Raw genomic sequence first — 16,848 nt, 5'->3', positions numbered from 1 at the left:
TCAGCAACAGCATCCGCATAACCCTCCTCTGCCCCGCAAACACCCATCCATTAATGGGGATGTTTTTCTTTAATTTTCCCACCATGTTTTTCTTTCCTGTCGGAGTTTTCTTGCGGTTCACTTGCTTATGGCACCCTGCATCGGTACAGCGCCCCCATCCCACCGCCCATCCGTTGAGTGCGTGGGTGGAAAATCAAAACCTCATCACCGCGCTGCAGCGACCCCCGGCCAGCGTTCCTCCCACCGCCGGGGGAAAACCGTCTGCGTTCCGTCCGTTTGTGCAAACAAACGTCAGAAAATTTGCTTCAATGATCTCTTGCTGGCCTGCGGTTTCGCAGTTGGGCCGGGGCAGATTGATTTTGGCCCCGGTAGTTGTTTTGGTGCCAACTCTTTCGCCTCAGTGGGCACGGGTATTGGAGGAGGAGATGTTTGGTGGTTGGTCTTCGGAGAGAAAATTGTTCAATTTTATGAGAGTTCGAAATGTACCCTTCTTGGAAGCGGTAGGATCACATGTTGAACGTGAATTTTAATTCTGTTTTGAAGCTGTAAGCCCCATCGTTGCGTTAACGAGCTATAACGAGTTCAGTCGAAGGGAAAATTATCATATTGTTTGAATAGAAACATTTTCCTTTGAAATAAAAAAAACAAACAAAACACTTTTTCCGCAGCGAATTACCAGTCATGTTTCAATTTTACAACACCAAGATTTTTGCAAAAACTGTTTGAAAAAGGTTGCTAAAGCCGGCCAAACTAAACCGACTATTTACATTGCACCAAATTATTCAATGAACAATACCAAACTCTTTTTTTGTAGCAAATACTAACACAATAACAATAACTCGATAACAACTTTTGTATAAATAACCTCCGCCAAGTGGATCGGGTTTACTTTCGGGAAGTATTGTTGTGCTGTGCGGTTCGTCGGTTTGACTTTATAATGGCTAAAATTTTGCTGCTTGTTTGCGCGTTGACGGTCGGAATCATACTCCTTGGTCAAAATCAACCTGTTGCCAGTCATCTGCAAAACTGTACCAATTTCAATACGACGACGGTATGTTATCGCTCCATCGTTTCGACTGAGGCAATTCAAACTAATTCAATCAAATGGAAACATTCCTGTTCGTACAATCCACTTGACAGGTAATATGTGGGGTTAGCAACTCCACCGGGTACTGGCGCAACAGACACCATTCTGCATCAGCAATCGTGAAAGCGTTGATCGGATCAGATAAAAAACTGGATCACGGTGAGGAGTGATAATACCTGCTGGAATAATATCTAATCTAGAACAAATAAAACCAAATTTTGATAACACCTTCGCATTATTACGGTAAACTACTATATGTACTTCATAAACAATCAATGAATAAACATATTGAAAGATAATCTAAGTCTAAGCCTTTTGAAGCTTTTCCAACTTCAACCACAAACCACCCTCAGGAGTGAGAACAGGAATTTTGATGTTAAGCTTTACCGGCCTCTGGTATTTCAGGCCCGGAGAGAAGCGGAAACTCGTGAGAAGATAAGCTAGTCCGATACGGGCCTGCATCAGCCCGAACCGCTGGCCAACGCAAATCCGAGGACCCTCGCCGAACGGTGTCCAGGCGTACGGATGACGCTTCGCTTCCTGCTCCGCCGTGAACCGATCCGGATCGAACCGGTCGGGATTGGGGAAGTGTTCCGGATCACGATGAATTCCCAGCACCGGGATCATGACGGAGCTGCCAGCATCGAGCACTGTATCCGTCCCTGGGACGTGATAGCGCTTCGAAGTTTGCCTGAAGTGAACCGAAATCGGAGGATACTTCCGGAGGGTTTCTAGGAAAAGAATAGCAAACAATCGCAATTATTGCATCACTTCACACAGAGACGAGTTCCTCCAGCCTACCTTTAAGAATTCGCTCCAGATAATGCATCTCCAATACACCTTCGTACGTTAATTCTCCATTGTGACGGTCAAGAACTTCTTCCACGCAACGTCGTCCCTTTTCTTGCACTTCTTGATTCGTGGCCAACTCGTACAGTGTAAACGCCATAAGAGATGACGACGTTTCGAACCCGGCCAGAAAGAACACGAACGCTTGCGCCGCTATCTCGTTGAAGGTGAACGTTTCGCCATCGGACTGCGTGTCCTCCTTACTGCGCAGTCGAATTAAAATGTCCATAAAGTCGTTTCGCTGGACATTATTCTCCTCCCGATACTTGATCGTCTCGCGTACGGCATTCAGGAAAAACTCGGCCACATCATGCTCGATCACTGTTATTCCGAGCTTTCTCGCCAGATTCGGTAGCACGTTCGTCAACGCGAGCCGCACGAGTCCCCTCGATCGTTGGAAGATTTTGCGCCCCATCACGCGGAACTCTGCGTCCGGATTCCGCACACTGTTGCACTCGATACCGAACGCGCACGTCCCAATCACATCCGTCGTGAAGCGAGACAACACATCGGTCAGCTCAAACTCGGCCTCATCCCGCACAGCCTCGCACATAAAGTCCCGGAACTGCTTGCCAGCCGCCACGATCGTCGGGAACATCATCTTCATCTTGCCGGACGTAAACGTGGGCGATATTTTGTTTCGAAGCGTCTTCCATTTCAGCCCCTCGATGTTGAACAGATGCGCCGACAGTGGATCGTCCCGCTCGTTGTAGTACGTACCGCGATCGTGGAAGTACTCAAAGTCCTTCACAAAAACACATCTCAACAGCTCGAGGTCGGTGATGAGGGCAACGGGTTTCGTAAAAATATAGAATCCACCGACGGGATGCTTTCCCTTCAGCTCGTTGTACAGTTGCTGTAGCCCTTCCGCTATATGGAGCGTCTTGTTCACTTCCCGCATGTTGCCAAAGATGAGGTGCGGTTTGGATTGCGGTACGCCGCGATCCTTCCAATATTGGAATCGCTTTACCAGCGCAACAAAGATGGTCAGACACGCTACCACAAAAAGGATTAATACTTCTAAAAGCTCCATGTTGACTGCAGAATGAACGTTGATCACGGACAATGTTTGTCGAAGCCGCAAGTAAACGAATCACCGTTACCGACAACAGCACAATCTCAACTGATGGCCTACGTTCTTGCATCAAAACAGTATCTCGTCTGAATTTGAAGTATTTTCTTATCTAAAGCCCTTTATGATTGTGCTTCGTGACAAGTACCAGTAGTGAAACAGATATACGAAATTACAATAAGTAACAACTTGCCTGAGATACCATCACGTTAAAAAAATAGAAGAGATAACATGAGTTTCATGCAATCAGATTATTATAGCACGTGAATCAAAGACCTGATGGAATGTTAAGCTTATCGATTGTCTATTACCGATTGGTTTGGTTTATTGTGTAAAAATAGATTTCGTCGATGTTGCAAACATTATACATCCTCTAAATCGAATTAATGTGTATCCATTATCTTTCTGGTACTTGATGAACGAGCATTCACTTGAGCTTCTCCACCTGTAACCACATCCCGCCTGCGGGAGACAAAATAAACTGGTCAACGTCAATCTTTACCGGTACAAACGTCTTCGAGCACGGTTTAAATCGGAAACTCTTCAGCAAATAGGCCAACCCAATGCGAGCTTGCATCATCCCGAAGCGTAGCCCGACGCAAATCCGAGGTCCCTCGCCGAACGGTGTCCAGGCGTACGGATGACGCTTCGCTTCCTCCTCCGGTGTGAACCGATCCGGATCAAACCGGTCGGGGTTGGGGAAGTGTTCCGGATCGCGGTGGATAGCAAACACAGGAATCATAACCGACGTTCCTGCCTCGAGGACGGACTTGGTGCCGGGCACGCGGTACTCCTTGGAGGTGATCCGGAAGTGCAGCGGAACGGGAGGATACTTCCGAAGAGCCTCTGTAAAGGATTGCCAAAGTCAAGAGGTCAAAATCCAGCGGATTTCTTTTTACTTAAAAACAAACCTACCTTTCAGAATTTGGTCCAGATAGTCCATCTCGAGGACGGATTCATACGTGAGCTCGCCATTGTGCTTTTCCAGCACTTCATTGACACATCGCCTTCCCCTTTCTTGTACCTCCTGGTCAAACGCCAACTCGTAAAGCGTGAACGTCAGCAGCGTGGAAGATGTCTCGAACCCGGCCAGGAAGAACACGAACGCCTGCGCCGCTATCTCGTTGAAGGTGAGGGTGCCGTCGTCCGATTTCGTATCTTTCTCGCTGCGCATCTTGATCAAGATGTCCATAAAGTCGTTCCGCTGGACATTATTCTTCACCCGATAGTCTATCGTATCGCGTACAGCACCCATCAGAAAGTCCGACACCTCTGGGTCCAGCGTACGTACACCGATCATTCTGGCCACGTTTGGGAATGAGTTGATGATAAAGTTCTTTGCCCTTCCTCTTGGCGCAAAGATTTTCCGACCCATGACGCGGAACTCTGCGTTCGGATCGCGCATACTGTTGCACTCGATGCCGAACGCGCACATGCCGATCACATCCGTCGTGAACCGGGCCATCACATCCTTCAGCTCGACCTCGGCCTGCCCATGCACGGTGTCCTCCAAGAAGTCTTTAAACTGTTTCCCAGCCGCCACGATCGTCGGGAACATCATCTTCATCTTGCCGGACGTGAACGTCGGGGACAGTTTGTTGCGCAGATTCTTCCACTTCTGGCCCTCGATGTTGAACAGATGCGCCGACAGCGGATCATGTTTCTCGTTGTAGTAGTTACCCCGATCGTGGAAGTACTGGAAGTCTTTCACAAACACGCTCCTCAGCAGCTCCAGGTCGGTGATGAGGGCGACGGGCTTGAAGAACATGTACAATCCACAGAACGGATGTTTGCCCTTTAGTTCGTGGTAGATCTCTTGGAATTTTTCCGCTATATGCACAGTCCGATTGATTTCCCGCGCGTTTCCAAACACTAGCTCCGGTTTCGACTGGGGAACACCCCGATCCGTCCAGTACCGGAATCGTTTGCAGATCAACCAGTACACGCTGAAGCACACCGTTACCACCAAAATTGCCACATGCAGCTTTTCCATATTGGTGGTTCAGTTAATTTTCGTATGCTCTGATTTTTTGTATGTACCGTTTAGGTTGAACCCCAACGGTCGACTGCCTTTGCTCAACAACCGGAAATGTTATCTCCTCCCTTGGCGGACACCAGTAATTTCCTTCAATCAAATGTCACATTAAAAAATCCAAACACAGATAGGTTTTTCGTCCGTCTCGATTCACGCACTTAACTAGATAGGGCCCGACTAACAGAGGCGCCTCCAATTATAGGCCACTTTATAGTCCATACTGTAGGTAGATGCTGCCTTATCCTCGCGCGGAGAAGATTCGGCTGATGTTATTATCTCCAAAACCGTGCATGTGTGCGTGTTTGTGTCACGGTTAGATTAGTGTTTTTGGGGGTGAACTGTGTCACAGTAATTTGTTGAACAACTCCAACGTACATTGAACAACATTACGATGCGATAACAGTTGTCTAGTTGTCTGAGCCTTGTGATAATCTTACAATCCAGTGTGTTGTTTTTTCTGTCTAATTTACAACGTGTTTTAACAAATGATAGTAATCATAATGCTTATAAACGGCTGAAGAAATGAACGTATAAAACTAATTCTGAGTGGACTTTGCCACGGTAAAATCGCTCAGCAGTTGTACAACTCCAATAAGAGAGGAAAATTAACACGCGTTAAAAGAAACTTATCATTAAAATGGTTACAATGAAAGGGTACTGTAGAAAAATAGACGTAAGATTATTCGCCTGTTTCTTATCTTGGGACATTGTGATTTTAACTGCAACGTCATCCAAGGAAAAACGGAAGGTAAAATAGCTGCGAAAACCAACAGTAACAAAGCAAACATTTCATTTCATTATAGAAATAAAAATTCATAAACGTAAAAAAAACATTCCAATTGATGCAAACCAATGACTAACACTAGAATCCAAAAAGCGATCATTGTGACCACTACGCTATTTTCAATTTAAATATTTCGAAAACATCTGATTTTTTTCCAACAAAGAAACAAAGGCTTTTCTTAAATTTCCAAGCTACACCTATCAAATTACAAGCTACATGTTGTATTTCAATGCTTTTTAGTGAGGATTTTCAACGTGCTTCTTAACAAGCTATAACTACGTCAAAAGCAATTTTGCAATATTGACTATATTTTAACGTTTTTGGTTTTTTGATGCACCTCTCTATCATAACGTTTCCTCATCGTAAAGTAGAAATAATAGAGTTTGAGTTCTTTTCATCTTTTATATTTTCCAAATGTTGATTGGTAATCCAGAAAAAAACGACTAGTAATCCTACCTAATCTTGAAGATAGACATTACCGATAACGCGAAAGAATAAGAAAGCTAAGAAGCAAACTGTATAAGCTCTCTATGAATAATTGATGCGAGTCAAAACCAGATTTCATTAAAAAAAATAATTATTTTCAATTTTATTGAAAAATTTCACTTACACACTAATTGACTATATTTCATCTGGCACATTAATTCTAAAGACTACAGTCTTCAAAGTTAAACCTATGAGTAGCGGTGTAAGATTTTTTTTAGATTTTATCAACCTTCAACCAGAGGCCACCCTTCGGTGCCATGATAAAGCTTTCGGTGGACAGCGTCATCGGAATGATGGTTTTGGCGCTCGGCGCAAAGCGGAATCCGTTCAACAAATAGGCCAATCCAATGCGCGCTTGCATCATACCGAACCGAAGGCCAACGCAAATCCGCGGACCCTCGCCGAACGGCGTCCAGGCGTATGGATGGCGTTTCGACTCCTCTTCCGGACTGAACCGCTCCGGATCGTAACGCTCGGGCTGCGGGAACACCTCCGGATCGTGGTGGATGGCGTGTACTGGTACCATGACAGCCGTTCCCGCCTCCAACACCGACTTGGTTCCGGGAACGTGATAGTCCTTCGACGCGATTCGGAAATGTACCGGCACTGGTGGATATTTGCGGAGCGATTCTATATCATAAAAGAGTGAAAATGTGCACATTAATAAATGCTCTTGAGGCTCCTAACCTTGTTCCTTTGGCTTACCGTTGAGAATTTGATCGAGGTACTTCATGTCCAAGACGGCCTCGTACGTCATCTTGCCTCCGTGCTTTGCCAACACCTCTCTTACGCACTGGCGTCCCTTTTCCTGTATCTCCTGACTTAGCGCAAGTTCATACAACGTCCACGTGAGCAGCGTGGAGGAGGTTTCGAAACCGGCCAGGAAGAACACGAACGCCTGCGCAGCAATTTCGTTGAACGTCAGCGAATCGTCCTCCTTGTTCGATTCGTCCTTGCGCATCATCTTTATCAACATATCCACGAAATCATTACGCTGCACATTGTTCTTCACCCGATAGTCGATCGTGTCCCGGACCGCGTTCATGAAGAAGTCCGATACCTCCTTGTCAGTTTGGCGCATGCGCAACATCTTCGCAACCTCCGGCAGTCCATTCATCATCATGGTGCGGAACGCGCCGGGAGATATTTCAAAGATTTTCCGGCCCATCTTGCGGAACTCAGCGTCCGGATTGCGCATACTGTTGCACTCGATACCGAACGCGCACATACCGATCACATCCGTCGTGAACCGGGCTAGCAGGTCCTTCAGCTCAAACTCGCTCTCCTTGCGAACAGTTTCCTCCATAAAGTCCTTAAACTGCTCGCCGGCCGCCACGATCGTCGGGAACATCATCTTCATCTTGCCGGACGTGAACGTCGGGGACAGTTTGTTGCGCAGATTCTTCCACTTCTGGCCCTCGATGTTGAACAGATGCGCCGACAGCGGATCGTCCCGCTCGTTGTAGAACGTTCCGCGATCGTGGAAGTACTGGAAATCCTTCACAAACACACACTTCAACAGCTCGAGATCGGTGACCAGAGCGACCGGTCTTATAAACTGATAAATTCCCGCGAACGGATGCTTTCCTTTAAAGCTCTTGTAGATCTGCTGCATCGGCACCGTAACGTGTTCCTTAGTGCCGATCGTTCGGAAGTTACCGAACAGCAGCTCACTTTCCGGTCCCGGCACTCCGCGATCCTTCCAGTAGGATCGCTTCTTGTCCAGGTAGTAGTAGACGGCGGCGGCCAACGCCGCAACCACGAACACAATATCTAACAAACTAACCATTGCTGCTGAAGGCTAGCTGAAGGCTTACTGAGGTGTCAGTTGCCCAAATTGACCGCTTATATATTTGGAATCCCACCTCTTGCATTCCTCTTGGTTTGCCTTTTTTACCCCCCATTGATGATTGTTTTGCTGATTTTGCGCCAACAAACATATGTCAGCATGAGTTGAGTATTTTTGGTAGGGTGTGAACATTTGAGTAGATTATATTTTTTTTCTTCTTTTCTGACGCCATTTCAGTTTTACGCTACCGATTCATCCGTTGTAGGTGTGAGCAATTTTTCAACTTGAAGATAAGATTGTTAACGAGGCGAGGAGTGGTGCGGGAGCTGAACTATTATGTTCGATCAGTGACTTGCGCTTTTGTACGCATTGCTTATCTTCTCTCTGTAGTTTCCTTACTCTGCAGGGGTGGTTTGTTATTCTCGAAAACCGGTTTGTTGGAAAAAAATGATGAACAATATTTGAACTACAGATTTTCATGGCTGTCAAAAAGAACGCCGTGCCGGTTCACTTGAAATAGATTCCCCTCTACGGTACAACGTGTGAACGAAACAGATCTACACGTGTTGATGATGCGTAATGCGCAAACTCCACTAGCACCAAGCGCGAGTTAGCGCTTCTTCACTATCTTGTCGCTAATCATCTGCCCGGCTAGCTCAGTCGGTAGAGCATGAGACTCTTAATCTCAGGGTCGTGGGTTCGAGCCCCACGTTGGGCGCAGGGATTTGTCCGCTTTTTTTAATCTTCCCTCGAGAAGGTATACGCAAAGATGAAAATAGAGGTTTCAAAAAGTTTTCTGAACATCATCATTCCATTCCGTCGGTATATTGACGGTATGAAAAATTTAGGCGTTAAAATAAATTTAAAAAAAAAGAAAATAATCTAAAGCGCATTTATTGATTCTATTTCCTGCACTTTTTTTAAATTTACATTTTAAATTTTGAAAAAATAAAACTTGAAATGATTTTAACTCCGTTCAATTTGAACTTTACACTAATTCTTCAAAAACAAAGATGTTACAGCGTCTTAAAAAGATCGGTCAAAATTACCGCTAAAAAGCAGTATCGCAAGATTCCAAAGCAATGTACTCTAGTGTTAAATACAAACCATTTGTTAAATAGATTCATGAAAATTTTAATATTGTTTATGTTGTTTTTTTTTTTATATATATTTGGACGGCCAGGCCGTATTGTACCTGTTTATGTTGTTGCTTTATTTTGATTTTCGGATTAGCCGGATATTCGGGAGTCTACTGTATTGAATGGGCGAAATTGAATAAAAAAAAAAAAATTTTATAGATCGTCTGAGAGCCAGTTAAATGCAGTCGCAAACGATAAAAAAACGTGTACAGTCACGATGAGCCCTCGGATGGTATCATCAAACAAGTTGAAGCAGAAAAATGGCCTAATCAACTTACAAAAATCACTAGCCAACAAGCGCGATAAGATAGACCTGTCCGTCGCTTGAGGCGTGCAAAAATTGCCAAGTCCCGGTGAGGTGGTAATTAAAAAATGAATAGATAAACAGACAGACCCACTGCATGTTACAGTTGAAACATAAAGGCGTCGCAGATCAGTAGCGGTTGCACTATTGCTCGACAATGTGGATTCATTTGGTTGTGCTTGCGGCACTCGCTGCGGTTTACTGGATCCGGCAGCGACTCTCCTATTGGAAGCATCGTGGCGTCGCCTTCGTCGAGCCTTCGTTTCCCCAGGGTAACCTGGGGGGGCTGGGCAAAACGCGCCACATGTCCCAGATATTGCAGGGCTGCTACGAACAGCTGAAGAGCCGTGGACCGTTCGGTGGTGTGTTCTTCTTCATCAACCCGGTCGCTCTGGTTACCGATCTAGATCTAGTCAAGGCGGTGTTGGTGAAAGACTTTGCCACCTTCCACGACCGAAGCCTGTACCATAATCCACGTGATGACCCGCTGTCCCAGCATCTGGTCGCGATGGAGGGTTCCAAGTGGAAGAACCTCCGAGCCAAGCTAACGCCCACGTTCACCTCGGGCAAGATGAAGATGATGTTCTCCACCGTGACGTCGGTGGCTGAGGAGTTCACCAAGTGTCTCACAGGAGAAATCGCTAGCAGTAGTGGTGTGGAGATGAAGGACCTACTGGCCCGGTTCACTACCGACGTCATCGGTACGGTGGCATTTGGGCTCGAGTGTAACAGTCTCAAGGACGCTAACGCACGGTTCCGCGTGATGGGCCGTAAGGTGTTCGAACCGTCGCGCTACCGAGCGATGAAAACCTTCCTGGCGGCTCAGTTCCCACAGCTAGCTCGGACGCTCCACGTTGCTCTCACACCGGCCGACATTGCGGACTTCTTCATGGGCGTTGTGAAAGACACGATCCAGTTTCGGGAGACCAACGATGTGCAGCGGAACGACTTCATGACGCTGCTGATGAAGGTTATGAAAGAGGACGTGCTCAGCGGCAAGGGAAGTGGTTCGGGCGATCAGCTCACGATGGATGACATCGCGGCCCAGGCGTTTGTGTTTTTCCTCGCCGGATTTGAGACGTCCTCCACCACCATGTCGTTCTGCTTGTACGAGCTAGCCCTCCACCAGGAGCTCCAGGATAAGGCTCGGGCAAACATTGAAGAGGTCCTAAAAAAGTACGACTCCATCAGCTACGAAGCAGTGCACGACATGAAGTACATCGAAATGTGCATAAATGGTACGATTGGTTGGAAAACTTCCACGACGTCCATGATCTTCGTTTACTTACTCTGTTTCATTTTGCAGAATCACTCCGGAAGTATCCACCAGCGACGACGTTGACGCGAAAAGCTAATCATAATTATCGCGTCGCCGGCACCGACCACACACTACAGCAGGGCCTGATGGTCGCTGTGCCCGTCTACGCCATCCATCACGACCCGGTCCACTTCCCCGACCCGGAACGGTTCGATCCGGAACGATTTTCTCCCGAGCAGACCGCCAAACGGCACCCGTTCGCCTTTTTGCCGTTCGGCGAGGGGCCACGAATTTGCATCGGCCTTCGGTTCGGGATGATGCAGGCACGCATTGGGCTGGTTTATCTGCTAAAACACTTCCGGTTCACCCTGGACCAGCAGAAGATGAGCGTTCCGTTGAAGGTGTCGGCTTCTAGTCCCATTTTAACGATCGAAGGAGGGCTCTGGTTGAAGGTACAGAAACTGTAAACACAGAATACTGGGGAGAGAATGCACTTTTAGCCTGATTTTTATATCAATTATCAATTTATTATTCATATTTTGTGCTCTGATAGGACCTGACCTGATGGATAAGCCTTAGGCCACTCACTGATAACGGGGCCCGTTATCAGTTGATGTAGGAGCTTGCTATCCATCGGAGTCAATGTGCAGGATTGGATAGGATCGGGCAGGGACGAGCCACGCGTGGAGTCCGTTTGCATAGAGAAAAGAAATATGGGGTTTTAGGCCACGGACCGGGCTTTTAATTTGTATGTATGTGTCTCAGTGAATAATGTAGTTTTACTAAGAAGAAAACATGTGTTATAATTACATAGGACACGCGAGAGAACATAAAACTTTGAATGTTCCTTGCCTAACATTTATTTGCATACACAATATGTCAGTTTTTCTGTTTTCCTTTAAGGACTAAACAAACAATATTCCCAATTTCAAGCCATAAATTACATTACACGCGTGGTATTCAGGTATGTACAAACAAAGCGTTACAACTTTTGCACCTTCAACCAAAGGCCATCTTTCGGGGCCAGTATAAAACTGTTCGGCACAAACTCCATCGGTATGGACGTCTTCTCGTACGTGCTAAATCTAAACCCTCGCAACAGATAGGCCAAACCGACCCGGGCCTGCATCATTCCGAACCTCAGCCCAATGCAAACCCTCGGTCCCTCCCCGAACGGGATCCAGGCGAAAGGATGACGTTTCGCTTCCTCTTCCACACTGAACCGATCCGGGTCGAACTTTTCCGGCTCGGGAAACAGCTCGGCATCGCGCTGGATGGCGTAGATCGGGATGAACACTGGAGTGCCGGCGACCAGGGTCGAGTCCGTGCCAGGGACGCGATAGTCTTTCGAAGTCACGCGAAAGTGCATCGGTACCGGAGGATACTTGCGGAGTGATTCTACAATGGAAACGGGTTGATTATTTATTTGAAGACCCATTATTTAGCAGTATACACTTTACTTGCCTTTCAAAATCTGATCCAAATACTTCATCTCCGATACAGCATCGTACGTCAGTTCTCCTCCGTGTAGGTCCAAAATCTCATTCACACTCTGGCGCCCTTTCTCCTGGATATCGTGGTTCAGGGCAAGTTCATAAAGCGTCCACGTGAGAAGAGTCGATGACGTCTCAAAGCCGGCAAAGAAAAACACGAACGCTTGCGCAGCCACCTCGTTGAACGTGAGCGACTCCTCCGGGTTTTCCTCGTTCTGCAGCATCCGGATCATCAGGTCCATAAAGTCGTTCCGCTGTACACCGTTCGCCACCCGGTAGTCAATTGTATCGCGAACAACTTGCATGAAAAACGATGCCACCTGGGAGTCGGTCAGCTTGATTCCGAGCAGCCGACATAACTTTGGAGAAAATTGCACCATCAGATTCACCCACTGCGGAGGTTGCTTCTCGATTAGGCGTCGACCCATGGCACGGAATTTGGCGTCCGGGTCACGCATACTGTTACACTCGATACCGAATGCGCACGTTCCGATGACGTCGGTGGTGAACCGTGACACGATATCTTTCAGCTCGAGTTCATCTCGCTCGCGGACTGTTTCGTCCATGAAATCGCTCAACTGCCGACCGGCGGCCACGATGGTCGGAAACATGGTCTTCATCTTGCCGGACGTAAACGTCGGTGTGATGCGGTTACGCAAATGACGCCATCGTTGACCCTCCAGGTTAAACAGATGGCCCGACACGGGGTCATCCTTCTCGTTACAGTAGACGCCACGGTCGTGAAAGTACTGGAAGTCTTTCACGAGTATCGTCTTCACCAGCTCCAGATCGGTGGGCATTGCGACCGGGGCCAGTAGCATGTACACGCCCATAAACGGATGCTTGCCCTTGTACTCGCTATAGTACCGCTCCAGGGCACCGGTAAAATGCACCTTCGATCCGGCATCTTTGAAGCTTCCGAACAGAAACGCCGGCTTTGGGTGGGGCACTCCGTGGTCTTTCCAGTAGGAATGCTTGCGCACGGCGTAATACACAAGCGCACCGAGAACCAAGAGCACAGCGATCAGCACTTCGATGGGAGATAACATTTTGAAACAACTTTCTGCCAGTAGAATGGACAACAGGCAACTGATTCAATGGGGCTTCGCGAGAGACTCGCGAGCTAACTTCCATTATCTCGCTTGTAAACCCAAATTTACGGCTGGGTATCGGTATTAGTGAACGCGACATGTCAATACCGACATGCTTATTTATAGATTAACCCGCGACCATGGGGGACCGAAGAGCGTATCATGGAATCCCCAACCTTTGATCGTGGAATACAGTGCAGGATAGATTTTACCCATCGGAATAAATAATATTTATTTTATTGTCTTCAGACAAATCTATCAAAGGTCTACAAACAAATCGACATTGCTGATAACATGCTGCGATGGGTTCGATCCATTCTCACTGGCTACTTAAGGTTGGCTCTAACCTGTTCTGATGCATATCATGCCCTTCAGGAACCCCCCAAGATCCGCTCTCCGTCCAGAAAGCCTATTTTTTGCCGAATTCAGTTCAGGATCTTGACGATCGTAGACAACTTCAACCTTTAGTGTCTGATGTAATTCAAACGCGTTATCCCTGTCTATTGATAAGTGTCGTGTTCTGTCGTTTGCTCGATCCAGGATCCAAGCCTCGTTTGACTACCTGTGGACAATTGCGTTCTGGAATGTATGGAGACGTTTAGGTCGCTTATGGAAAATGTGTAAATAAAAGTAAGGGCAATCAAATAATAGGTTTAATTTTTCGTCTGACCAAGGAATTTCGCAACCTAATTACCATTAAATCCTAGTATTTCCCCTCCATCCGGGTCCTGTCTTATTTATTTTTTACTCTCTTATATATTTCAGTATTCTATAGCATAGTTCGATGATGAATAATGCTCAGAAAAAGTATTATTAAATTACTATTTCTCAAAGACTGTGCAAAACAATTAGCTTTTTTCTTAAATTAGCAAGAGTGTTAAAAACAAAAAACCAATTTTCTAGTATTTAACTATGAACTTTTTCAATTTTAATTTAATTTGGTTTTCAACAATTTCCTATTCAAATTTTTCTTTGCATCTTTTTTGCACTTTGCATATTATAGCTTAGATAAGATTAAAGAATTTTACTTCTTTCTCATGGTCAGACTCAAGAATTAAACAATTCTGGTTCATCTGGAAATTTCAAATGTCCTTCATTTAGCTAGCACAAATTGAAAACGAGAAAAAATACCAAAACGATATCGTTTAGAGACGACTCCAGAGAGGTAAAATCCATTGTATGTTTCCAAATCAAGTCTCCAAGTGACCAAAATTTACTGCTGCATACACTGTTTTCAGGGCCAATTCGTCGGCATCAAGCTGCTCTTTGTTGGTAGTAGGCAGTGAATTGCACGCGCAAGGTTTTTGTTTGGCATCGTTAGGAACCAGTTTGGACTTATTAAGTTTAACTTTGCCATTATCGGTAGCAACATTGACGCGACGAGAAAATGTCGCGTTGTTGTCGCGCCAATGTTGCTACCGATAATGGCAAAGTTAAACTTAACAAACCCAAAGTGCTTCCTAACGAAACCAAACAAAAACCGTGCGCGTGCAATTGACTGCATACTACCAACAAAGAGCAGCTTGATGCCGACGAATTGGCCCTGAAAACAGTGTAATCATCAAAGAGCAATTCAGATAAGAGGAGATAAATGCCCTAATTTTACGAAACTCACGAATGTAGCTCGACAACAGCACATCCCATGCCATCAGTCGGGCGTTGTACAAGCTGTAAAGTATACGAAAATGTACCTGCCACTTCTTATCTTGGCACTTTTGCTGGCCGTACTGTGGGTCCGCAGGCGGTTCTCCTACTGGAAGGATCTCGGCGTGCCCTACGTTCAACCAACGTTCCCTCATGGAAACCTTCGCGAAATTGGTAAGACGCAGCATATGTCACACTTAACCCGCAGCGTGTACCATGAGCTGAAGGGAAAAACAAAAGGCCTTGGATTCGCTGGCCTGTACTTCTTCATCAATCCCGTCACGATGGTCATCGATCTGGAGCTGGTGAAGAATGTGTTGGTGAAAGATTTCTCCTACTTCCACGATCGGGCTGTGTACCACAACGGGAAGGACGATCCCCTGTCCGAGCACCTGTTCGCGATGGAGGGTACCAAGTGGCGCAATCTGCGTTCCAAGCTTACGCCCACCTTTACTTCCGGCAAGATGAAGATGATGTTTCCCACGATCCTCGCGGTGGCCGATGAGTTCCGGTCTTGCCTAGCATCCACGATTCACGATCGTGCGGGTGAGGTGGAGATGAAGGAATTACTAGCCAGGTTCACCACGGACGTGATAGGAAACTGTGCGTTTGGCCTGGAGTGTAACAGCTTGAAGGATCCTCAGGCCGAGTTTCGGCGCATGGGCAAAAAAGTATTCCAACACTCACGGCTGAGCATCATAAAACGGTTTGCCTCGAGTCAGTTTAGAGATCTATCCCGCCGGCTGGGAGTAACAAACACGGCCAAAGATGTAGCTACATTTTTCTTGAGCGCCGTGAAGGATACGGTGCAGTTTCGCATGAAGAATAATGTGCAACGAAACGACTTCATGAGTCTGCTGATGGAGCTCATGAAGGAGGGTAAAGGAACGGATAAACTATCCATGGAAGAAGCTTCCGCACAGGCGTTCGTATTCTTCCTGGCCGGGTTTGAAACGTCCTCCACGGCAATGTCGTTCTGTCTTTACGAGCTGGCGCTTGCGCAGGATTTGCAGCAAAAAGCGAGAGACTGTGTCCGAGCGGCTCTGGCGCGTCACGGTGCCATGACCTACGAGGCGTTGCTGGAGATGAAATACATCGAAATGTGCATTAATGGTAAGCAACTCAGGTAAACGATAATGCAACATTCTTGGCCATTAATTACCGCAACTTACCACATTCCCAGAATCTCTAAGGAAGTACTCGCCAGCAGCGATTCTGTTGAGAATCGCCACGCAAAACTACCCAGTGCCCGGCACGAAACACACCATTCCAAAGGGGCAAACTGTGATCATACCGGTGCATGCGATCCACCACGATCCCGCGTACTACCCCAACCCGGACCGGTACGATCCGGAGCGGTTCAGCGAGGAGGCAAAAGCGAAACGAAACCCGTACGCCTTCCTGCCGTTCGGCGAAGGACCACGGAACTGTATCGGGCTGCGGTTTGGCATGATGCAGGCTCGAATCGGTATGGCAATGCTGCTGCACAACTTCCGCTTCACGTTGTCCCCTAGCATGTCCTATCCGGTCAAAGTGTCTACAACGAGCACGGTGTTCTCGATCGAGGGTGGCCTGTTTCTGAAGATGGAAAAGATATAAACAGAGATGAGACGATTGCAATGGCAAAGACCGTACACTTCCAGGGTGCAATGATTGCGCAGAATGTTATCTCAGTGTTTGAAAAATAAACCGTAACTGTAAACCTACACCCAACCCCTTCGCGTTGTCTCATTTTATTGCACCCATGACAGAGGAAAGCTTGTCGGATTGCGACGTATTTAAGTGATAATGCCTATATGCAGCCATTGGAAGTATGA

The 16,848-nt window shown here is 46.7% G+C and overlaps 6 protein-coding genes and 1 non-coding gene across 7 annotated transcripts; 3 read left to right on the top strand and 4 right to left on the bottom strand.

Annotated features, from left to right (window-relative positions):
• Positions 1 to 1,393: 1,393 nt before the first annotated feature.
• On the bottom strand, positions 1,394 to 2,969 carry LOC131293448 (probable cytochrome P450 6a23). Its single transcript, XM_058321525.1, has 2 exons — positions 1,889 to 2,969; positions 1,394 to 1,818 (listed from the first exon to the last, which is right to left on the bottom strand). Exons 1-2 carry the CDS (start codon positions 2,967 to 2,969, stop codon positions 1,394 to 1,396), a joined length of 1,506 nt encoding a protein of 501 aa, XP_058177508.1.
• Positions 2,970 to 3,435: 466 nt separating this feature from the next.
• On the bottom strand, positions 3,436 to 5,001 carry LOC131281018 (probable cytochrome P450 6a20). Its single transcript, XM_058310270.1, has 2 exons — positions 3,924 to 5,001; positions 3,436 to 3,854 (listed from the first exon to the last, which is right to left on the bottom strand). The coding sequence occupies exons 1-2, from the start codon at positions 4,999 to 5,001 to the stop codon at positions 3,436 to 3,438; spliced, it is 1,497 nt and encodes a 498-aa protein (XP_058166253.1).
• Positions 5,002 to 6,527: 1,526 nt separating this feature from the next.
• LOC131281017 (probable cytochrome P450 6a23) lies at positions 6,528 to 8,102 on the bottom strand. The gene is made up of 2 exons (XM_058310269.1): positions 7,019 to 8,102; positions 6,528 to 6,943 (listed from the first exon to the last, which is right to left on the bottom strand). Exons 1-2 carry the CDS (start codon positions 8,100 to 8,102, stop codon positions 6,528 to 6,530), a joined length of 1,500 nt encoding a protein of 499 aa, XP_058166252.1.
• Positions 8,103 to 8,747: 645 nt separating this feature from the next.
• On the top strand, positions 8,748 to 8,820 carry Trnak-cuu (transfer RNA lysine (anticodon CUU)). Its single transcript has one exon. It is a non-coding gene; the product is annotated as a tRNA-Lys (tRNA).
• Positions 8,821 to 9,702: 882 nt separating this feature from the next.
• LOC131281016 (probable cytochrome P450 6a14) lies at positions 9,703 to 11,270 on the top strand. Its single transcript, XM_058310268.1, has 2 exons — positions 9,703 to 10,783; positions 10,852 to 11,270. The coding sequence occupies exons 1-2, from the start codon at positions 9,703 to 9,705 to the stop codon at positions 11,268 to 11,270; spliced, it is 1,500 nt and encodes a 499-aa protein (XP_058166251.1).
• Positions 11,271 to 11,785: 515 nt separating this feature from the next.
• Positions 11,786 to 13,345, bottom strand: LOC131281019 (probable cytochrome P450 6a23). Its single transcript, XM_058310271.1, has 2 exons — positions 12,268 to 13,345; positions 11,786 to 12,201 (listed from the first exon to the last, which is right to left on the bottom strand). Exons 1-2 carry the CDS (start codon positions 13,343 to 13,345, stop codon positions 11,786 to 11,788), a joined length of 1,494 nt encoding a protein of 497 aa, XP_058166254.1.
• A 1,727-nt stretch (positions 13,346 to 15,072) lies between these two features.
• On the top strand, positions 15,073 to 16,630 carry LOC131281021 (probable cytochrome P450 6a20). The gene is made up of 2 exons (XM_058310272.1): positions 15,073 to 16,144; positions 16,215 to 16,630. Exons 1-2 carry the CDS (start codon positions 15,073 to 15,075, stop codon positions 16,628 to 16,630), a joined length of 1,488 nt encoding a protein of 495 aa, XP_058166255.1.
• The last annotated feature ends 218 nt before the right edge of the window (positions 16,631 to 16,848 follow it).

This window comes from Anopheles ziemanni, chromosome 2 (assembly GCF_943734765.1).
Source record: "Anopheles ziemanni chromosome 2, idAnoZiCoDA_A2_x.2, whole genome shotgun sequence".
Lineage (NCBI taxonomy): Eukaryota > Metazoa > Arthropoda > Insecta > Diptera > Culicidae > Anopheles > Anopheles ziemanni.
This window is presented reverse-complemented; position numbering and strand designations above follow the sequence as displayed.

Excerpts from the sequence above, each read along its gene's own strand:
- LOC131281019 (XM_058310271.1), bottom strand. The coding sequence starts at position 13,345 with ATGTTATCTCCCATCGAAGTGCTGATCGCTGTGCTCTTGGTTCTCGGT. Across the intron at positions 12,202-12,267 it reads TTTGGATCAGATTTTGAAAG|AATCACTCCGCAAGTATCCT; the intron begins GCAAGTAAAGTG and ends TTTCCATTGTAG.
- LOC131281021 (XM_058310272.1), top strand. The coding sequence starts at position 15,073 with ATGTACCTGCCACTTCTTATCTTGGCACTTTTGCTGGCCGTACTGTGG. Across the intron at positions 16,145-16,214 it reads CATCGAAATGTGCATTAATG|AATCTCTAAGGAAGTACTCG; the intron begins GTAAGCAACTCA and ends CCACATTCCCAG.
- LOC131281017 (XM_058310269.1), bottom strand. The coding sequence starts at position 8,102 with ATGGTTAGTTTGTTAGATATTGTGTTCGTGGTTGCGGCGTTGGCCGCC. Across the intron at positions 6,944-7,018 it reads CCTCGATCAAATTCTCAACG|AATCGCTCCGCAAATATCCA; the intron begins GTAAGCCAAAGG and ends TTTATGATATAG.
- LOC131281016 (XM_058310268.1), top strand. The coding sequence starts at position 9,703 with ATGTGGATTCATTTGGTTGTGCTTGCGGCACTCGCTGCGGTTTACTGG. Across the intron at positions 10,784-10,851 it reads CATCGAAATGTGCATAAATG|AATCACTCCGGAAGTATCCA; the intron begins GTACGATTGGTT and ends TTCATTTTGCAG.
- LOC131293448 (XM_058321525.1), bottom strand. The coding sequence starts at position 2,969 with ATGGAGCTTTTAGAAGTATTAATCCTTTTTGTGGTAGCGTGTCTGACC. Across the intron at positions 1,819-1,888 it reads TCTGGAGCGAATTCTTAAAG|AAACCCTCCGGAAGTATCCT; the intron begins GTAGGCTGGAGG and ends TTCTTTTCCTAG.
- LOC131281018 (XM_058310270.1), bottom strand. The coding sequence starts at position 5,001 with ATGGAAAAGCTGCATGTGGCAATTTTGGTGGTAACGGTGTGCTTCAGC. Across the intron at positions 3,855-3,923 it reads TCTGGACCAAATTCTGAAAG|AGGCTCTTCGGAAGTATCCT; the intron begins GTAGGTTTGTTT and ends AATCCTTTACAG.